This window comes from Muntiacus reevesi, chromosome 8, assembly GCF_963930625.1.
Source record: "Muntiacus reevesi chromosome 8, mMunRee1.1, whole genome shotgun sequence".
Lineage (NCBI taxonomy): Eukaryota > Metazoa > Chordata > Mammalia > Artiodactyla > Cervidae > Muntiacus > Muntiacus reevesi.
Window position 1 is genome coordinate 8,220,097 of NC_089256.1, and position 19,031 is coordinate 8,239,127.

The 19,031-nt window shown below is 37.7% G+C and overlaps 1 protein-coding gene across 1 annotated transcript in view; it reads right to left on the minus strand.

Annotated features, from left to right (window-relative positions):
- Window positions 1-14,959: 14,959 nt before the first annotated feature.
- Window positions 14,960-19,031, minus strand: part of SLC25A36 (solute carrier family 25 member 36) — a 37,780-nt gene continuing 33,708 nt past the window's right edge. Inside the window, exon 7 of the mRNA XM_065943297.1 lies at window positions 14,960-18,864. Coding sequence (XP_065799369.1) covers window positions 18,671-18,864 — 194 coding nt within the window. The 3' untranslated portion in view covers window positions 14,960-18,670. The remainder of the gene's footprint in view (window positions 18,865-19,031) is intronic.

A 19,031-nucleotide genomic window follows, 5' to 3' on the forward strand; every position in this document is an offset into this window, starting at 1 on the left:
TGATGATGTGGTTCATTCATTTTCACTGATGTGAATTTCTCCACTCTTTTATTCTTGGATACTTGGAATGTTTTCAGTGATTTTCTATTTCACGCAGGCTGTTGTGAACATTCTTGGGCATGATTCCTGGAACGTACAAGCCAGGGTTTTTCTGATGTATACACCTAGGAGCAGAAGAGCCAGCTTATAGGTATAAGCATCTTCAACTTTATAATATAATGCAAAATTCTTTCCAAAGTGATGATACCACTCTACACTCCTAACTGGAGCACATAAGAATTCCTTTGTTATATATCGTTTTTGATGCTTATAAAATAGCCTCTCATGATTTTCATTTTCATTTCCCTAATTTCTAAGGTGAACATTTTTTCACACGGTTATTGCATTTCATGTTTTATTCTCCTATGCAGTGTTTATTTATGACCTTTGCCCAGGTTTTTATTGGGTTGTCTTTAACTGATAGATTCACAGTTTTTTATATATTCTGATACTCTACTTTGTCAGTTGGGCTTCCCTGGTGGCACTGCCGATGCAGGAGGCATAAAAGATGCGGGTTCCATACCTGGGGTCAGGAAGATTCCCTTGGAGGAGGGCATGGTAACCCACTCCAGTATTCTTGCCTGGAGAAGCCCGTAGACAGAGGAGCCTGGTGGGATATAGTCCATAGGGTTACAAATAATCAGACATGAATGAAGCAATTTAGGATGAATGCACACACTTGTCAGTTACATGTGTTACAAATATAATCTAGTTTGGGGATTAACTTCAATCTTTTTGAAGTATTTTGAGAAAAAGTAGTTAAAAAGTTTAATGTAGTCCCCTTTACCAATCATCTCCTGTGTGATGTGTCGACTAAAAAAGATGCACAATTTGAGAGTTGCGAGTTAAGTTTTATTTGGGGCAAAATGAGGGCTGCAGTCTGGGAGGGAGCACCTCAGAGAGCTCTGAGAGACTGCTCCAAATAGGCTGTCGGGGTAGGTCAATGTATGAGATTTTGGTGAAGGGGAGTTCAGTGCAATCAAGCGCTTACTTTACAAAAGATTTCTGCTAGTCACGAGGAGCTGATGTTACCATGGAGGGATTTAGTGCTTTTCTAGATATGAAGGGATATAAGGATTGAGATCATGAAAGCAGTTCCGGAAAATATCTAACAATCTAAACACCTGTTCCACCAGTTTCTCTGGAGCACAGAGTCTGGTATTTCCATCTCTAAGAATTTTCCACAGTTCGTAGTCAATGAAGCAAAAGTAGATATTTTTCTGGAATTTTCTTGCTTTTTCTATGATCCAATGGATGTCGGCAATTTGATCTCTGGTTCCTCTGCTTTTTCAAAATCCAGCTTATACATCTGGAAATTCTCGGTTCATGTACTGTTGAAGCCTAACTTGGAGGATTTTACCTTGTTAGCATGTGAAATGAATGCAATTTGTGTGGTAGTTTGAACATTCTTTGATATTGCCCTTCTTTGGGATTAGTATGAACACTGACTTTTTCCAGTTCTGTGGCCACTGCTGAGTTTTCCAAATTTGCTGGCATATTGAGTTCAGCACTTTAACAGCATCATCTTTTAGGATTTGAAATAGCTCAACTGGAATTCTGTCACCCCTACTAACTTTGATCGTAGTGATGCCTTCTTAAGGCCCACTTGACTTCGCATTCCAGGATGTCTGACTGTAGGTGAGTGATCACACCATTGCAGTTATCTGGGTCATTAAGATCTTTTTTATATAGTTCTTCTGTGTATTCTTGCCACCTCTTCTTACTATCCTCTGCTTCTGTTAGGTCCATACCGTTTTTATCCTTAATTGTCCCCATCTTTGCATTAAATGTTTCTTTGGTATCTCTAATTTTCTTGAAGGAATCTCTACTCTTTACCATTCTATTGCTTTACTCTGTGTTTTTTTTTTTTTTTCTTTTTTTCACTTAGGAAGGCCTTCTTATCTCTCCTTGCTATTCTTTGGAACTCAGCATTCAAATGAATTTATCTTTCCTTTTCTCCTTTGCCTTTAGCTTCTCTTTTTTTCTCAGATATTTGTAAGCCCTCCTCGGACAACCATTTTGCCTTTTTGTATTTCTTTTTCTTGGGGATGGTTTTGACCACTGCCTCCTGTACCATGTTATGAACCTCTGTCGTAGTTCTTCAGGCACTCTGTCTATCAGATCTAATCCCTTGAATCTATTTGCCACTTCCACTGTATAATCATAAGGGATTTTATTTAGGTCATACCTGAATGACCTTTAGTGGTTTTCCCAAATTTCTTTAATATAAGTCTGAATTTTACAATAAGGAGTTCTTGATCTGAGCCACAGTCAACTCCTGGTCTTGTTTTTGCTGGCTTTATAGAGCATCTCCATCTTTGGCTGCAAAGAATAGAATCAATCTGATTTCATTATTGACCGTCTGGTGATGTCCATGTATAGAGTCATCTCTTGTGTTGTTGGAAGATGGTGTTTGCTATGACCAGTGTGTTCTCTTGGCAAAATTCTGTTAGCTTTTGCTCTGCTTCATTTTGTACTCCAAGGTAAAATTTGCCTGTTACTCCAGGTATCTCTTGACTTCCTATTTTTGCATTCCAGTCCCCTATAATGAAAAGGACATCTTTTTTGGGTGTTAGTTCTAGAAGGTCTTGTAGGTCTTCATAGAACCATTCAGCTTCTTCAGCATTACTGGTTGGGGCATAGACTTGGATTACTGTAATACTGAATGGTCTGCCTTGGAAAGTACTGCATTTCGGACTCTTTTGTTGACTATGATGGCTATTCCATTTCTTTTAGGGGATTCTTGCCCATGGTAGTAGATATAATGTTTATCTGAGTTAAATTCATCCATTCTAGTCCATTTTAGTTCACTGATTCCTAAAATGTTGCTGTTCACTCTTGCCATCTCCTGTTTGACCACTTCCAATTGACCTTGATTCATGGACCTAACATTCCAGGTTCCTGTGTAATAGTGTTCTTTACAGCATCGGACTTTACTTTCACCACCAGACACATCCACAACTGGGCGTTGCTTCTGCTTTGGCTCAGCCTCTTCATTCCTTCTGGAGCTATTTCTCCACTCCTCTTCAGTAGCATATTGGGCACCTACTGACTTGGGGAGTTCATCTTTCAGTGTCATATCTTTTTGACTTTTCATACTGTTCACAGGTTTCTCAAGGTAAGAATGCTGAAGTGGTAGATCTTAGTCAAAATGAAACTGTTTCCCTCAGATTAGGACTTGAACTCATGTGTTAGGACTCGAACTTGCCCCCAACCCATAGTCTTCCAACTGAGGCCATATACCTGTTTCAGGATCTAATGAAGGTCAAGGTCTTGATGTCTTGTTGCAGAAAGAATTCAGTGAGACAATTTGTATGGAAATATAAAAAACTTCGAATAGCCACAGTAATCTTGAGAAAGAAGAATGGAACTGGAGGAATCTACCTGCCTGACTTCAGGCTCTACTACAAAGCCACAGTCATCAAGACAGTATGGTACTGGCACAAAGACAGAAATATAGATCAATGGAACAGAATAGAAAGCCCAGAGATAAATCCACGAACCTATGGACACCTTATCTTCGACAAAGGAAGCAAGGATATACAACGGAAAAAAGACAACCTCTTTAACAAGTGGTGCTGGGAAACTGGTCAACCACTTGTAAAAGAATGAAACTAGAACACTTTCTAACACCATACACAAAAATAAACTCAAAATGGATTAAAGATCTAAATGTAAGACCAGAAACTATAAAACTCCTAGAGGAGAACATAGGCAAAACACTCTCCGACATGAATCACAGCAGGATCCTCTATGACCCACCTCCCAGAATATTGGAAATAAAAGCAAAAATAAACAAATGGGACCTAATTAAACTTAAAAGCTTTTGCACAACAAAGGAAACTAGAAGCAAGGTGAAAAGACAGCCCTCAGATTGGGAGAAAATACTAGCAAATGAAGCAACAGACAAAGGATTAATCTCAAAAATATACAAGCAACTCCTGAAGCTCAATTCCAGAAAAATAAATGACCCAATCAAAAAATGGGCCAAAGAACTAAACAGACATTTCTCCAAAGAAGACATACAGATGGCTAACAAACACATGAAAAGATGCTCAATATCACTCATTATCAGAGAAATGCAAATCAAAACCACAATGAGGTACCATTACACGCCAGTCAGGATGGCTGCTATCCAAAAGTCTACAAGCAATAAATGCTGGAGAGGGTGTGAAGAAAAGGGAACCCTCTTACACTGTTGGTGGGAATGCAAACTAGTACAGCCACTATGGAAAACAGTGTGGAGATTTCTTAAAAAACTGGAAATAGAACTACCATATGACCCAGCAATACCACTTCTGGGCATACACACCAAGGAAACCAGATCTGAAAGAGACACGTGCACCCCAGTGTTCATCGCAGCACTGTTTATAATAGCCAGGACATGGAAGCAACCTAGATGCCCATCAGCAGATGAATGGATAAGGAAGCTGTGGTACATATACACCATGGAATATTACTCAGCCATTAAAAAGAATTCATTTGAATCAGTTCTAATGAGATGGATGAAACTGGAGCCCATTATTCAGAGTGAAGTAAGCCAGAAAGATAAAGAACATTACAGCATACTAACACATATATATGGAATTTAGAAAGATGGTAACGATAACCCTATATGCAAAACAGAAAAAGAGACGCAGAAGTACAGAACAGACTTTTGAACTCTGTGGGAGAAGGTGAAGGTGGGATGTTTTGAGAGAACAGCATGTATATTATCTATAGTGAAACAGATCACCAGCCCAGGTGGGATGCATGAGTCAAGTGCTCGGGCCTGGTGCACTGGGAGGACCCAGAGTGATCGGGTGGAGAGGGAGGTGGGAGAGGGGATCGGGATGGGGAATGCGTGTAACTCTATAGCTGATTCATGTCAATGTATGACAACCCCCCCCCCCCAAAAAAAAAATAAAGTCATATTTACAATGGAAAAAAAAAAGAATTCAGTGAGAGACAAAGTGATAGGCAAGAAGTGGATTTATTTAGAGAGAAACACACTCGACAGACAAGAGTGTGAACTGTCATACAGGGCAAGTGTGGCCTCAAAATGTGGTGTGGTTAGCTTTTATGAGCTGGGTACTTTCATAGGATAATGAGTAGGAAAATTATTCCAATTATCTAGTGGAAGGGGTGGAAATTTCCAGTAATTGGGCCACTGCCCAGTTTTTGATCTTTGAGGCTGGCCTTGGAACTGTCATGGCACTTCTGGGTATGTCTTTCAGCTTGCTGACGTGTTACAACGAGCATATACTTATCAGGCTCAGGGTCTAATGGAAGTGACTTGTCTGCCATCTTGGACCTATTTAGTTCTAATCAGTTTATGTCATGTCCTTAGGCTATGTCATTCTTTCAAAGTTTATTCCCTTGCCCCCTTTCCTCCTTTTTCTTTGACAATATTTACAATACTGTATTATATACTTGAAAGTTGCTAAGAGATCTGATTTTAAATGTTTTACCACACACACACACACATAAATGGTAATTATGTGAGGGGATGGAGGTGTTAACTAACTTTATTGTGGTAAACCTTTGGTATACAAAATTGTACTATCAAATCATCACATTTACATCTTAAAGGTATACCAGGTTATATGTCAACTATATTTCAGTAAGGCTAGGGGGAAGGTAGAAAATATTCTTGTAATAGTATGGGGAAAATAAAATTTAAAATAAAATCTAAAATTCTATTCTCTGAGTTATTTCCCCAAATGGTGGAATTTTGGAATATCAAATTTAGAACTACCTATATCCTATAGTAAGATAGTTAACATTTACTTTTTATTTTAAACAACAGTTTCCTCAGCAGAAAAACAAAAAACCCTCTATATGATTTGGATACATGCTGAAGTATAAGACGGGCCTCCCTGATAGCTCAGTGGGTAAAGAATCTGCCTGCAATGCAGGAGAAATAGGAGATGCAGGTTTGATCCCTGGGTCAGGAAGATTCCCTGGAGGAGGAAATAGGAACCCACTCCAGTATTCTCCTGGAAAATTCACCTGGAAAATTCCATGGTGAGAGGAGCCTGGTGGGCTATAGTCCATGGGGTTGCAAAGAGTTGGACATGACTGAGTACATGACACATGAAGTATGAGAACCACAGCCCCAGTGTGACCTTAGAAGGAGAGTTCTGAGAATTGCAGAGCTTCAGTCTATTGAAAAACTGTTGCAGCAAAACCAACCTGCTCTCAGTTCAAGATATAGATGCACAAGCAATAATTGCCTATTAGGTTGAGCCATAATGCATTTGAGTCAGTAAACTACTGTGCACTAGCCAACCCTAACTAATACAAATGCTTGCCTCATTAAGTTTTGGACTTTTTCCATTTCTAATGTATGGACTTAAAATGAAATTTTTTCTTAGGACTGCTTAAAAGTTCATCAGTTTTAACATTTAGACTCTTTATTATCATTCAGCTTAAGATATTTTGTCCATTTGATTGAGGAGAATTGTGGGTTCTCTAGAAGCATGTGTCTCAACCTCCATGCTTATGAAGATCTTCAGTCTTCTTTTTGATTTACAGTTTAATTGTTTTGTGGCCCAAGAAACTCAAGAAACTCCTCTGTATGACTTCAATATTTTGAAGTTGGATGAAATTGCTTGGGCTTATTTTTGTCAACATTCTGTGTATTCTTGAAAAATCATGTATATTCTGTAGATGTTGAATGCAGGATTCCAAGCATTTCCATTGGGTCAGCATTGTTAATTATCTTGTCGAAATCTATATGCTTACTGTTTTTTTTAAATTTTGTTTATTTTTGGCTGTACTGGCTTTTCGTTGCTCTTCGTGGGTGTTCTCTATTTGTGGCTTGCGTGGGCTGCTGTCCAGTTGCAGTGCACAAGCTTCTCACTGCGGTGACTTTTCTTGTCGTGGTTCCTGGGCTCAGTAGTTGTGGCACACAGCTTTAGCTGCCCCTTGGCATGTGGAATCTTCCTGGACCAGGGATTGGACCCATGTCTCTGCATTGGCAGGTGAATTCTTAACCACTAGACCATCAGGGAAGTCCTGTGGTTTCTGTTTTTACTTGCTTGTTCTATCAATTTCTGAGTGAAGTTTGTCAAATACTCTCACTACTGCCATGGGTTTGTCTGTTTCTTCTTGTGGTTCTTTCTGTTCTGGCTATACACAATGAAGAAATTTAATTAGATGCACGAAAAATTTAAATCATCGTGCCTTTGGTGAGACAAATCTTTTATTATCATGACCTGACTAGCCTTCTTGAATTTTAGCAATGTTTACTTGCCTGGAAGTGTGTTTTCTCTGGGGCTTCCCTGGTGGCTCAGCAGGCAGGAAACAAGGGTTCAGTCCCTGGGTTGGGAAGATCCCCTGGAGAAGGAAATGGCAATCCACTTCAGTATTCTTGTCTGAGAAATCTCATGAACGGAGGAGCCTGGAGAACTACAGTCCATGGGGTCACAAAGAGTTGGACACGACTTAGTGACTAAACAACACTATAGTTATGCTTGTTTTCCTCTGGGCAGCATTTTTACATCTTATCTTTCTTCTATTCTTTTACTTTCAACCCTAACATGTTCTTATGGTGTAGCTGTCTCTCACAAGGTTGCTGTTATTTTTAAATCCAGCCTAAAAATCTTTGACCTTGAACATTTGATCCTATTCCACTTACTATATCTACTGATTTGTTTGGTCAACCTATATTATTGCATGCTTTTTGTCTCTCCTTTCTGGCTTTTTTTTTAAACTGAATTTCAAGTTTTCCCCTTCTACTAGTATGGGGAAGTGGTACTATTTCTGTCCCTTCAGTGGTTATCCAACATTTTATAATGTATATTTAAAACTTTAAATGAATCAAAATCTTTGTCTTTCTCTTGGATAATACAAGGTTCACAGAACATTTAAACTCCACTTACCTCCTTCCTCACTTTCCAAAGATTGTAATGTGCTATATTTTTCTGTCATTTTAAAAAATGTCACAATTATCTGTTTCATGTAGTTTAAATACATTCTGCATTTGCCTGCCTAACTTACTGCTTTTCGGCTTACCGTTTTTTCTTGCATCTTAGGTCTTCCTAAGATTTGATCTGACGTTTCTTCTGCCTGAATCTTTTAGGATTTCCTTTGGTGAGCTTCTGCTGAAAGCAAACTCCCGGTTTTAATTTTTCAGAAATTTCTTTTCACTTTCATTTTGGAAAGATTTTTACTGGGTATAAAATCCTAGTTTGGCAATACCCTGAAAGGAATTGTTCCATTGTTTCTGTTATGAACATTGAGTTAGTCATCAGGCTGTCATTGCTTTGAGGAATCTGTCAAAGAAAAAATTCTGCTTTTATCTCATATTTTTCTCTTGGTCGTTGGTTATCTAATTTCATGACTTTGTGTCTTGATACGGGCTCATTTTTATTTATTCTGTTTGAGATTACCTGGATTTTGAGTACCTGGGAGCACTGTTCTTCATCAGTTGGAGAAAATTCCAAGCTTTTGTAGTTTCAGATGATATCTATGATCCATTTTCTCTCTGCTTCTCTGGGACACTAATTAAACATCTATTGGACTTGCTTTGTATCATCCCTGTATCTTACTCTCTCTTCTGTAATTTGTTCTCCCTCTTTGCTACATTCTGCATTTTTTCTGCTCCATCTCCAGTTAAGTAATTCTCTTTCAGCTTTGTCCAACTGTACTTTATTTTTATTTTTCATTTCTGGAAGTTATATTTGGTTTTCAAATCTGGTCTACCATTTTTAAGTGGCCCATTCTCCTGTTTTCAAGTATGCTTCGTGTTTTTAAAAGTGTACTAATTTGCATTTTACAATCTACATTTGATAACTCCAGAATCTGTTTTCTTTTCTTTTTTTTTTTTCCAGAATCTGTTTTCTTTTGGATGGGGGTGTGTGGAAAATAGGCTGTTTTTGCTTCTATTTTGAGAGTTGTCCCCAGCGATGTGGTCTCCTTATATGCATGTTATTCATTGTGTGCTGCTCATAGTCCTTGAAAAAACAAGTGATGTGGTTTTTACCGTGACCTGGGAGGAGGGATTGGTTTTTCCAGAAATGAATGGGATTTGGTTCTATTGTGCAGTTGGGATTTGTTTCTGGAAACACTTAAATTCATGACCTGAGAGTGCCTCTCCCAGTCCCTCTCCCCATTCTAGCAATGCAGATTTCGGCTTTAATTCTGCTCAAGGGTCAATACTTGATCTACAGTTTCAGGAACAGGCTTTTCCTCTCTCATTTTTTTTTCCTCCCTCATTTCTGTTCAGTACCAAGGAAACTTCGTCTGTTCAATAAGTCAGTCAATCAGTTCAGTCGCTCATTCGTGTCTGACTCTTTGCGACCCCATGAACCGTAGCATGCCAGGCCTTCCTGTCCATCACCAACTCCTGGAGTTTACCCAAACTCATGTCCACTGAGTTGGTGATGCCATCTAACCATCTCATCCTCTGTCGTCCCCTTCTCCTACTGCCTTCAATCTTTCCCAGCATCAGGGTCTTTCCAAATGAGTCAGCTCTTCTCATGAGGTGGCCAAAGTATTGGGAGTTTCAGCTTCAGCATCAATCCTACCAATGAATATTCAGGACTGATCTCCTTTAGGATGGACTGGTTGGATCTCCTTGCAGTCCAAGGGACTCTGAAGAGTCTTCTCCAACACCATAGTTCAAAAGCATCAATTCTTCTGCACTCAGCTTTCTTTATAGTCCAACTCTCACATCCATACATGACTACTGGAAAAACCATAGCCTTGACTAGACGGGTCTTTGTAGACGAAGTAATGTCTCTGCTTTTTAATATGCTGTCGAGGTTGGTCATAACTTTCCTTCCAAGGAGTAAGTGTCTTTTAATTTCATGACTGCAATCACCATCCGCAGTGATTTTGGAGCCCCCAAAAATAAAGTCAGCCACTGTTTCCACATCTATTTGCCATGAAGTGATGGGACTGGATGGCATAATCTTAGTTTTCTGAATGTTGAGCTTTAAGCCAACTTTTTCACTCTCCTCTTTCACTTTCATCAAGAGGCTCTTCAGTTCTTCTTCACTTTCTGCCATAAGGGTGGTGTCATCTGCATATCTGAGGTTACCGATATTTCTCCAGGCAATCTTGATTCCAGTGCTTCATCCAGCCCAATGTTTTTCATGATGTACTCTGTATATAAGTTAAATAAGCACGGTGACAATATACTTTGTCTGTTCAGTACCGAGGAAACGAGGCAAAAGAAAGAATCTAAATTTACTTCTGGGGTCCCAACTTAATGGGAAGTGTCTACAGGCTCCTCGACTTAGGTGAGGCCTACTTGGTCATCTGCTCTCTCCCTTGAAAAGCTATCAAGATTATAGATCAGCAAACATGTCTAAGTGTCTGTTAACTTTCTAGGTTCTTGTTGTATCTTAGATTTTGACCTGCTCATTCCTCCTTATTATATTAACTCTTGGATGTTAAGATTTTTGAAATATTTTATCTAGTATTTTAATTGCACTCATTAGACACATTGGCCTTAAAACCTAACTCATCATGCAGGTAGCAGAAATCACATCTTGATCTCGCTTTGCTGTCCTTTAGTTTCACTAGGTGTACAGTCATGATTTAATCCTACGTAGGATGCACTGTGATTTGTGGAGCTATGTGTTCACGTTTATCAGCTCTGGGAATTTTACCTTTTAAAATAGTGCCTCTTCTCTATTCTCTTCATTAAATATAACCAAGTATTGCACATTCCCATTCCATCCTTCATACCTCTTAACTTCTTTTTCATACAGTCCTTTTCTCTCTCTTTGCTGTCTTCTAAGTCAATTATTTAGATATAGCTTCAAGATTAAATCACTTCAGTTATGTCTAGTCCATTTTTGACTTGTCCATTGAGTTGATGTCAGTTCCTATATTTTTCATTTTTACTGTTAACTTTAAGTCAGTTTATTCCTTAAAAAATTTTAAATATATATATATTTATTTGGCTGTGCTAGGTCTTAGTTGTGGCATGTGGGATTTTTAATTGAGGCATGAAATCTTAGTTGTAGCACATGGGATCTAGTTCTCTGACCAAGGATTGAACCCAGGCCCCCTGCATTGGTAGCTCAGAGTCTTAGCCACTGAACCACCAGGAAGTCCCTCATCTATTTATTCCTTATGTTTCTTATTGTAAGTTCATGTTAATAATTATAGCTACTCTGCATTTTATCTATCACTTGATGACTGGATCTGTGTTCCCATGCTTCTGTAGTGGCTGGTCTTATGTGTTTGGTAACTATTAAATAATGCTATGAGAGTTCTGTTGGCCTAACTTGGGAGTTTCCCCTCCAGGGATCTGATTCGGCTTCCACTGGCATCTCCCACCTGGAAATACTTCAGCCTGTTCTAATTCCCCTATTCTTCAGTCCCAGACCTCAAATATAATTGCTCCCAGTCATCTAAGCTGCAAAACCAGCCCCTACTCTGATTAATCCAGATTTAGTTCTGCTTTGGGCTTGGGGTGGCGAAGGGGAGGGAGAATGTCCTTCGGGGAACCCTTCAGTTTCTTGCCAGCAATGCCTTAAAAAGCACATTCTAAGATCAGCTATCAGGAAGAGGTGAGCTGTTCAGGGATCCGGCTTTACTCATGATACCAAAATCAGATGTTCACTTTTAAAACCTTCATTTTATGTCTTGAGATATTGAGCATGACTATTTATGAACTGTGGGCTTCCCAGGTACCTCAGTGGTAAAGAATCCACCTGCAACGCAAGAGATATGGGTACCATCCCTGGGTTGGAAAATCCCCTGGAGAAGGAAATGGCAACTCACTCCAGTATTCTTGCCTGGGAAATCCCAAGGACAGAGGAGCCTGGCAGGCTATAGTTCATGGAGTGGCAGAGTCAGACTTAGTGACTAAACAAAAATTTTATGAACTGTACTTTGATATTTCCAGTATCTTAAGTTTTCCTGGGTTTCGTTCTGTAGCTTTCACTAGAAATTTACTTTTTCCTAAGTATTTTTTATTTCACATTATTAGGTTTAATTAGATTTATTTCTTCAAACACTAAGCACGACTATGAACTGTGGGCTTCCCTGGTAGCTCAGCTGGTAAAGAATCTGCCTGCAATGTGGGAGACCTGGGTCTGATCCCTGGGTTGGGAAGATCCCCTGGAGAAGGCAACAGTTACCCACTCCAGTATTCTGGCCTGGAGAATTCTATGGACTATATAGTTCATGGAGTCACAAAAAGTTGGACATGACTGAGCAACATTCACTTTCATTAGACTTTAAATACATGTTTAAAGTGAATATTAAATGTATAGCTATTAATTTTCATATTGTGGACACATCTGTTTAACCACTACCCAGATCAGCATGTAAGAGATTTTGATCACTTGAGAGTTCCACTAGGCCCCTGTTAGTCCAGCTCCCCCTCCACGTCTCCTGGTAAACATTAATTTGGCTTCTATTATGTTAGCTAGTTTTGCCTGTTCTTGGCCCTCACATTAATGGAATAGAGCACTATTCTGTGCTGGGCTTCTTTCATCAGTTTTTGATGTATCAATAATTCCCATCTTTTTACTACACAGTATTCCACTATACAAATTACCCTTATCTTGATGATATTTAGCAATGAAGCTGCTATGAACATTTGAGGACACATTTTCATTTTTCTTGGGAATCCTTTCCTCTACAAATGGTAGTAATTCTGGCTAACAGAATGGATAGTTTTAAATTTTCCTAGAAATAGAACTTCTCCAAAGTAGGTGTATCATCTTACACTCTAAACAGCAATGTGAGTCCCAGTTATTTGTACATCCTTGGTATGGCATCTGCTTGTCATTATACTGGGGGCACTGTAGTGTTCCTTCTTGGTTCTGTTGGGTTGGCCAAAGAGGAGAAACCCCAGTGAACCTTTTGGCCAACCCAGTTATTTGTTAATCAGGTTAAGTATCTTATTAATGTCCTACCAGATAAGCTGTGACTTACTTTGTTTGCACCTGCATTTTTCTTTGTATTTTTAAAATTCTGATGTTTGTTTTTAACGGTTAGTGTCATTTTTGGTTAAACTACCTTGTCTACTTCAAGGTTGCAAAGATAGTTTCTCTAGGCTTATAAGACCAAAATCCATCTTTTGTGTACAGTTAAGTAACTTCATTTTTATTCATATTATTGTCCAGTTGCTCTAGCATACTTATTGGGGGTATGGAAACAAAAACACAAAATCAGTATATAGTTTAGAAAATATAAATCAAATAATCTGAGCCACTAAAACATGCAGTCCACATAACTTTGATTAACTTTATTGGTTAATCTTGAAAGCTATGTCAGAAGTAGCAGTTGATAATGGGCTATTTATTCTCAATAATGAATGACTCAAGGAGGGATTGTAAGGTGCTTTTAAGGGATAACATAAAACAAGGGTCCACAGCACTAAATTTTGTTGTACTGGATATGATAAGCCCCTTTGAATTAGACTAGGTGTAGAATCCTGGGTCTACCACTAGTTTCAAAATGCCAGATCAGTTATAGTTATTTTTAACTCCCAGGAAAGAATAAAAGGGGCTGTTTCTCCTAATGGGCCGTTAGAACACTTTGATCTTTTCTTCAAGTAACGCCCCTCCCTGTATCAATCTGTAAATTTCCATCTTTGTTTCAAAGTCTGGGTAAAATACGATTTTTTCCTTCTTCCTGGTAACATTTCCAGATTTTTCTAAGAGAACTAATTGCCACACTTCAGAGAACACAGGACACCCCTGAGGTTCACAGGTAGTATAACTGAGGGCAGCCCATTAAGAAAAATTTAACCTCATGTTTATAAAATCTGTTAGCACGTTTTGGTGAGAAAACAATTGTTTCTCGAATAGCCTCAGGATGTAATCCAAGCTCTATATAGATCACCTTCAGGCAGTCCATGTTCTTCCAGTGTACAAGCTGAGCTGCATTTCTCATTACTCCCCAGTGTTTCATTCTAAGCCAATCCCCATCTATCTTGACAGTTTTTTAAAACATCATCTCAGCGTCATCTGAAGTGCTGGTGAACAACCTGGTGTAGTGACAAAGATTCAAAACACTGAAATAAAAAAAAGCCCAGCTGTAACAAACCAACCCCTGAATACCATGTGTCTGTTCACCCAATCTATAGGCTGTTGGGAAACTACTATATAAACACAGCCATCGACAAATTTACCGAGTTGACTCCATATATAGTCATCTGGTCTGTGCAATGCAAAAAAATTAAGAAAACAAAGGAAACCACTGAACTACACTTCGCTTGCTTGCCTGAGTTTTATCAGCTCACAGATGTCATACCTTAAGAAATCATATAAAAGAAAAAAATTAAAAAAAAGAGAGAAATCATAAGTTCACAGATTCCTTCCTCTATCACAGCTCCTGATGACTGGAAGTGAACAAACATTCACAACATTTAAACTCAGGACATTTCAGCTAAGTCATACCAACTTCAACCATTATTGTGCCAGTATCTTCACTCTATACACTATTTCAGTCTCCAGAAAGAATACTGTAAGGAGGCCAAACAATTCCAGCTTTAGGTAACTTGAGAAAAGGAGCATGGCAAATTTTTCCTGGTTTCCTTACCAAAAGAATTAGGTTAAGTTTGATGGTTGCTACAATTTGGGAAAATCTAAAACCAAAACAGACAAAATATAAACTGGGTATGCACTACAAACACTTATAACGTGTCACATGTATTTCAATCTATCACATGTGGACTCATTCAGCTATTCTAACAAGTTTCCAGCTCTTTTCCAGCTTAATTTCTAATATTCTTAGTTTTCTCAAAGGATGAAATTAGAAATTTCTTCCTGAACTAAGAATGGGGATCATTTGACCTTTTAATTGCTAGAGACATCTGTCACTAAGTCTAGAAGGTATGACACTAACACTTGAGAAAAAATGGCAATGCACTTTTGTTCTACACATAATTGTAAGAGAGTATATATTCTTACCATACCAGAATATTAGGACCCATTATATAAAAACTAAAAAATGAGACACTGTATTTTCATAACCATATTTTAATTTTTTGAATTTTAACAACTCAAATAAAATTCAGCTAGTTAACATAAATACAGAGTAAATGCACATAATTTACAGCCACATACAGGAATGCCAGAATAGCAAACCTCACACAAATGGTCAAAGAATATCAACTCTTTGTTGATTATTTAGCTACAACTGACAGGTTATAATTTAAATGTTCACATATGCAGGGGTACACATTCAAAATGTTTATTAACACAAAAACGGAGTAAAAGAGGAATCTTCAGTTCTAAAAGGAACAGCAGGAAAAGCAGACGACAGACTGAGAAATATAAGGGCGCAATGGAGAAGAGATTTGTGTAAGCTGAAAGTTTGTACACTGTATTAAATACTTTTATTTAATTAAAATCCCCTTCCAATTTAAATCATTTAGAAATATCTGTATTCTTAGGAATGTTAAAGTCATGATAAATAAAGGCTGAACTATTACATCCACCAGCCCCAGAGGGGTCTTGATAGTACCGACAGTCTGGGCAGAAGAGCATGTAAACAAAAGACAGCACAGACAATGCTGGAAGATTAAAGGACAAACTGATTCCTAGCACTTAATTCTTTCAAGGTCAAATCAATATTTTTAGTGATCTAAATCTAAAAAATGCTGACATATTTATACTCCAGTAAAGGAGTAAACACTCATTATTCTTAACAACCCAAACTCAGCTATTCCTAATGTAACAATGCTATTCCATAATGGGCATTTGGTTTTAGGAGATAGAGACATGGTTAAATAATGTAAATAATATTCTCTCTTGGTGTCAGTTTAAAAAAAATCAATTACTTGCAGGTCCCATCTAGTAAGATTGGTTCTGCAAAGTAACACACATAAGGAAAACCAAGACAAAAGCTTTGGTGACACAGTTTTTTCCCTGGATTTAAAAGCGCTGTGCGGTACCCCACAATCACAGGTTGGTGATTCTCAGATGTGCACTTTGGAATCGAGTAAACTGTCTCTGTGAGCCAGAAGTACCAGAGTTCTTATCTGCTGCTCTATGAATATGCTCTTCAATATGTACCACTTTGAACTGAAAGGATCAATTCAATTTTCTGAGAAGATTCTCAAATAAAAGTACAACCAATTTGAAGAGTGCTGACTACCTCTATACAGTAATAAAGTTATCTGACAGATGAAAATTGAACACAGTATAAAAAAAATTTCAGTGCTTTAAGTGTGTTTTTCTTTTTAAATGTTTGCACCAATTAAAAAAAAAAAACCTCCCAAGAAATGTTTCAGAGACAGACTTTATATACAATTTATATGTATATATATATATATATATTTGTTAAATTATCTGTCATAAACTGCAGCAGATTTTACTTTTGGGGGGACAAAACAATTAAACATCATCGCTCCTTTCCAGTTGCACAAAGAAACAAAGTCTGAGACTCTAAGATCCTTTTCTTCCAGCACAGAAATATACTCACTTTTAGAAGCTGAATACAATGCACTAAAAGGTCAAAACAAATACAAATAGGAACAGAATATGAGTTCATCCTTGAAGGACACTTGTTATGAATTTGCTACAACTAAATAAGATGTTCCTTAGTTGCTGGTTTTCATATCATTCTTAACCATTTGTGGGTATTCAGATCACCAAGATTATAGAGTCTCTTGTACATTCGATACAACTAATGTTTACAGATCTTCACAAGGCAAATGGCACTGTATTAGGCAGTATAAGTGGCACCTGAAAATCAAAACACTATAGGTTGACACTTTCTCTACAGATTTAAGTTATAAACCCTATTACTGTTTTCTTTTTTGGGCATGTTTCTCACAATAAATGTCAAAGCTGAAGTTTACCATAAAAGATATGAATAATCCCAAAGGTAATGAAACTGAATTTGCCTTTGGTCTCCAAATAGAATGGAATACTAATTCCAATCAAAGCACCTCAAAAACATCCAGTTACTGTTGATTACAAGGAAGTTAAGAAGGTGGAGGAATTTAACAGGGCACTGTGCTTCACTGGTGACAGCGAGAAAACTTGCAATGACATGCTATGTTTTTTATGTTAGGGGCACTGCAGTACACATAAGAATACTTAAAACATTTATATTAAAGATTCCCCAAACAATATACCTAAATCCCAGAAAAAAGTGTTATGAATACTGTTTCTGCCTAATACATTAACCAATGTTTTAAAAAAATAATCTAACATGGGAATTCTCTCCTACTCACACCACGCCCCCCCAACCTCCCAAAAGGCCACAAAGTGCATTCACAAAGAGTCATTCTTAAGATAAAGCCATTGCACAAAATGTACAGTTCAGGTATACTGAAATGAGTACCACACTGGAGTTTAATGGTATAAGCTTCATACACCAGTAGAGCAACAATCATAAGCAAAGGTCTTTAATATTACAGACTTACAGCAAATATCTTCATAAGGGCCATACATATAATACACTTACAGTATTAAAAGGTGCAGTTGATCTCAATAGCAAAATGTAAAAGCTATCTCTTGTTAACACACTTAATCTGAATTAACTTGCATCTTTTTTTATGATTTACCATTCAAGAAATTAGGATGGAATAAATTTCTTATTCAAAGTAGTCTGTTCACTTATTAAACTATAAGTCAATTAGGATCACTATTCACTCTATCAGATAACAGAGGCCCTTCTTCTGTAAATGTTTATGCTGCCCCAGATACTTATAACGTTGCCTTAAAAAGAAAAACACCTTTTAAGGGCAAAGATGAAAATTACCATTTTCTCTACTAAATAAATGCAATGTATGAAGATTTTCCAGAAATAATCCAAAGATTCAAATTCTTAATGTGAAACCAGAGAAAGATCCAGAAGCAGTACATTTTTTTCACTTTAAGAAAGTGATACCTAGGTATGATGGGTGGTAATTCAAGTTTGTAATTACTAAGTCACTGAAGAGACAGTGCATTCATTCATGTATCATTAGGTTAGACAAGATAAGAGGACATGCTCAAGCTGTCGAAATGGCCAAGAATCAACATTTTACTGGCTTATTTTGTCCCAAACTATTACAATTTGAGTTGATGCACTGAACAATTTTAGTGTTCACACTGGGCTAAACATAACACACCTGTGAGCAGTAGAAACCAACACATTTTAAAACTAAAAGTAAGCACAATATTTAGACACTATTTCATTTGTCAAAGACAGTGACTACTAATAGCAAACAATTAACTTAAAATACAGTGCCAAATCCTCTCAAGGAAATGTAAATACTAGTATTGTTACTTTCCAATTTCACAGGAACTATATAGAAGCCGGAAGTTAGAAATTTATGACTGTTAATACCTTCTTTGGATAGTTCTAGTATATAATTATGGATGGCTTTGTCTAGAAGACTAGAAAGTGCTCATGGAATAAACACTGTACTCTGGTTGCCATAATTCAACAAAATCCCAACGGTATCCTGTGGACATGATAGAGAAAATGGCAATTTTGAGGAAGGAGTGCTTCTAAAGGCTTTTTCTTGGAGGCAGCCATGGTTTTTTTTTTCTTCACATTACTAAAAAGACTAAGTAATGTGGTTACAATTACTTTAATTCCTACAACCAAACTTCACTTAGACACAGTTCCATGTTCCCACACTATTTCCCTTCTTGTACACCATGCTGGCTTTGGTACTCCATGGTCCAATTTCTCTTTTGGTCTTCCCTCTTTACAGCACAGCAGTTTGGCGGTGCTATCCATTGAGCAGGTAGACCACCAGCTCATAGGTGGCCATCATAATGGCTGTGTTTGGAATCTGTCTCACCAGATGAGTTGTCAGACCACGGTAAAGAGACCCATAGCCTTCTTCTTGAACAAGCAAAGATAATGTCTGAAAAAAGGATCTATACTTTGTTCCCTCTTCACGCAGTCTTGTTCTTACAACTTCTGTATAGGAAGAAAAGAAGTCATTTTATTTAAATGTCAATAATATCTTTATACCCTCCTAATATTGAGCACACTCCATTTATCAGACTGTAAGCGTGAGCTCAGAATAAGTGAGGAGTGATTTTTTTAAATGTAACTTACTGACACTAGTTATTTCAACAAAACCA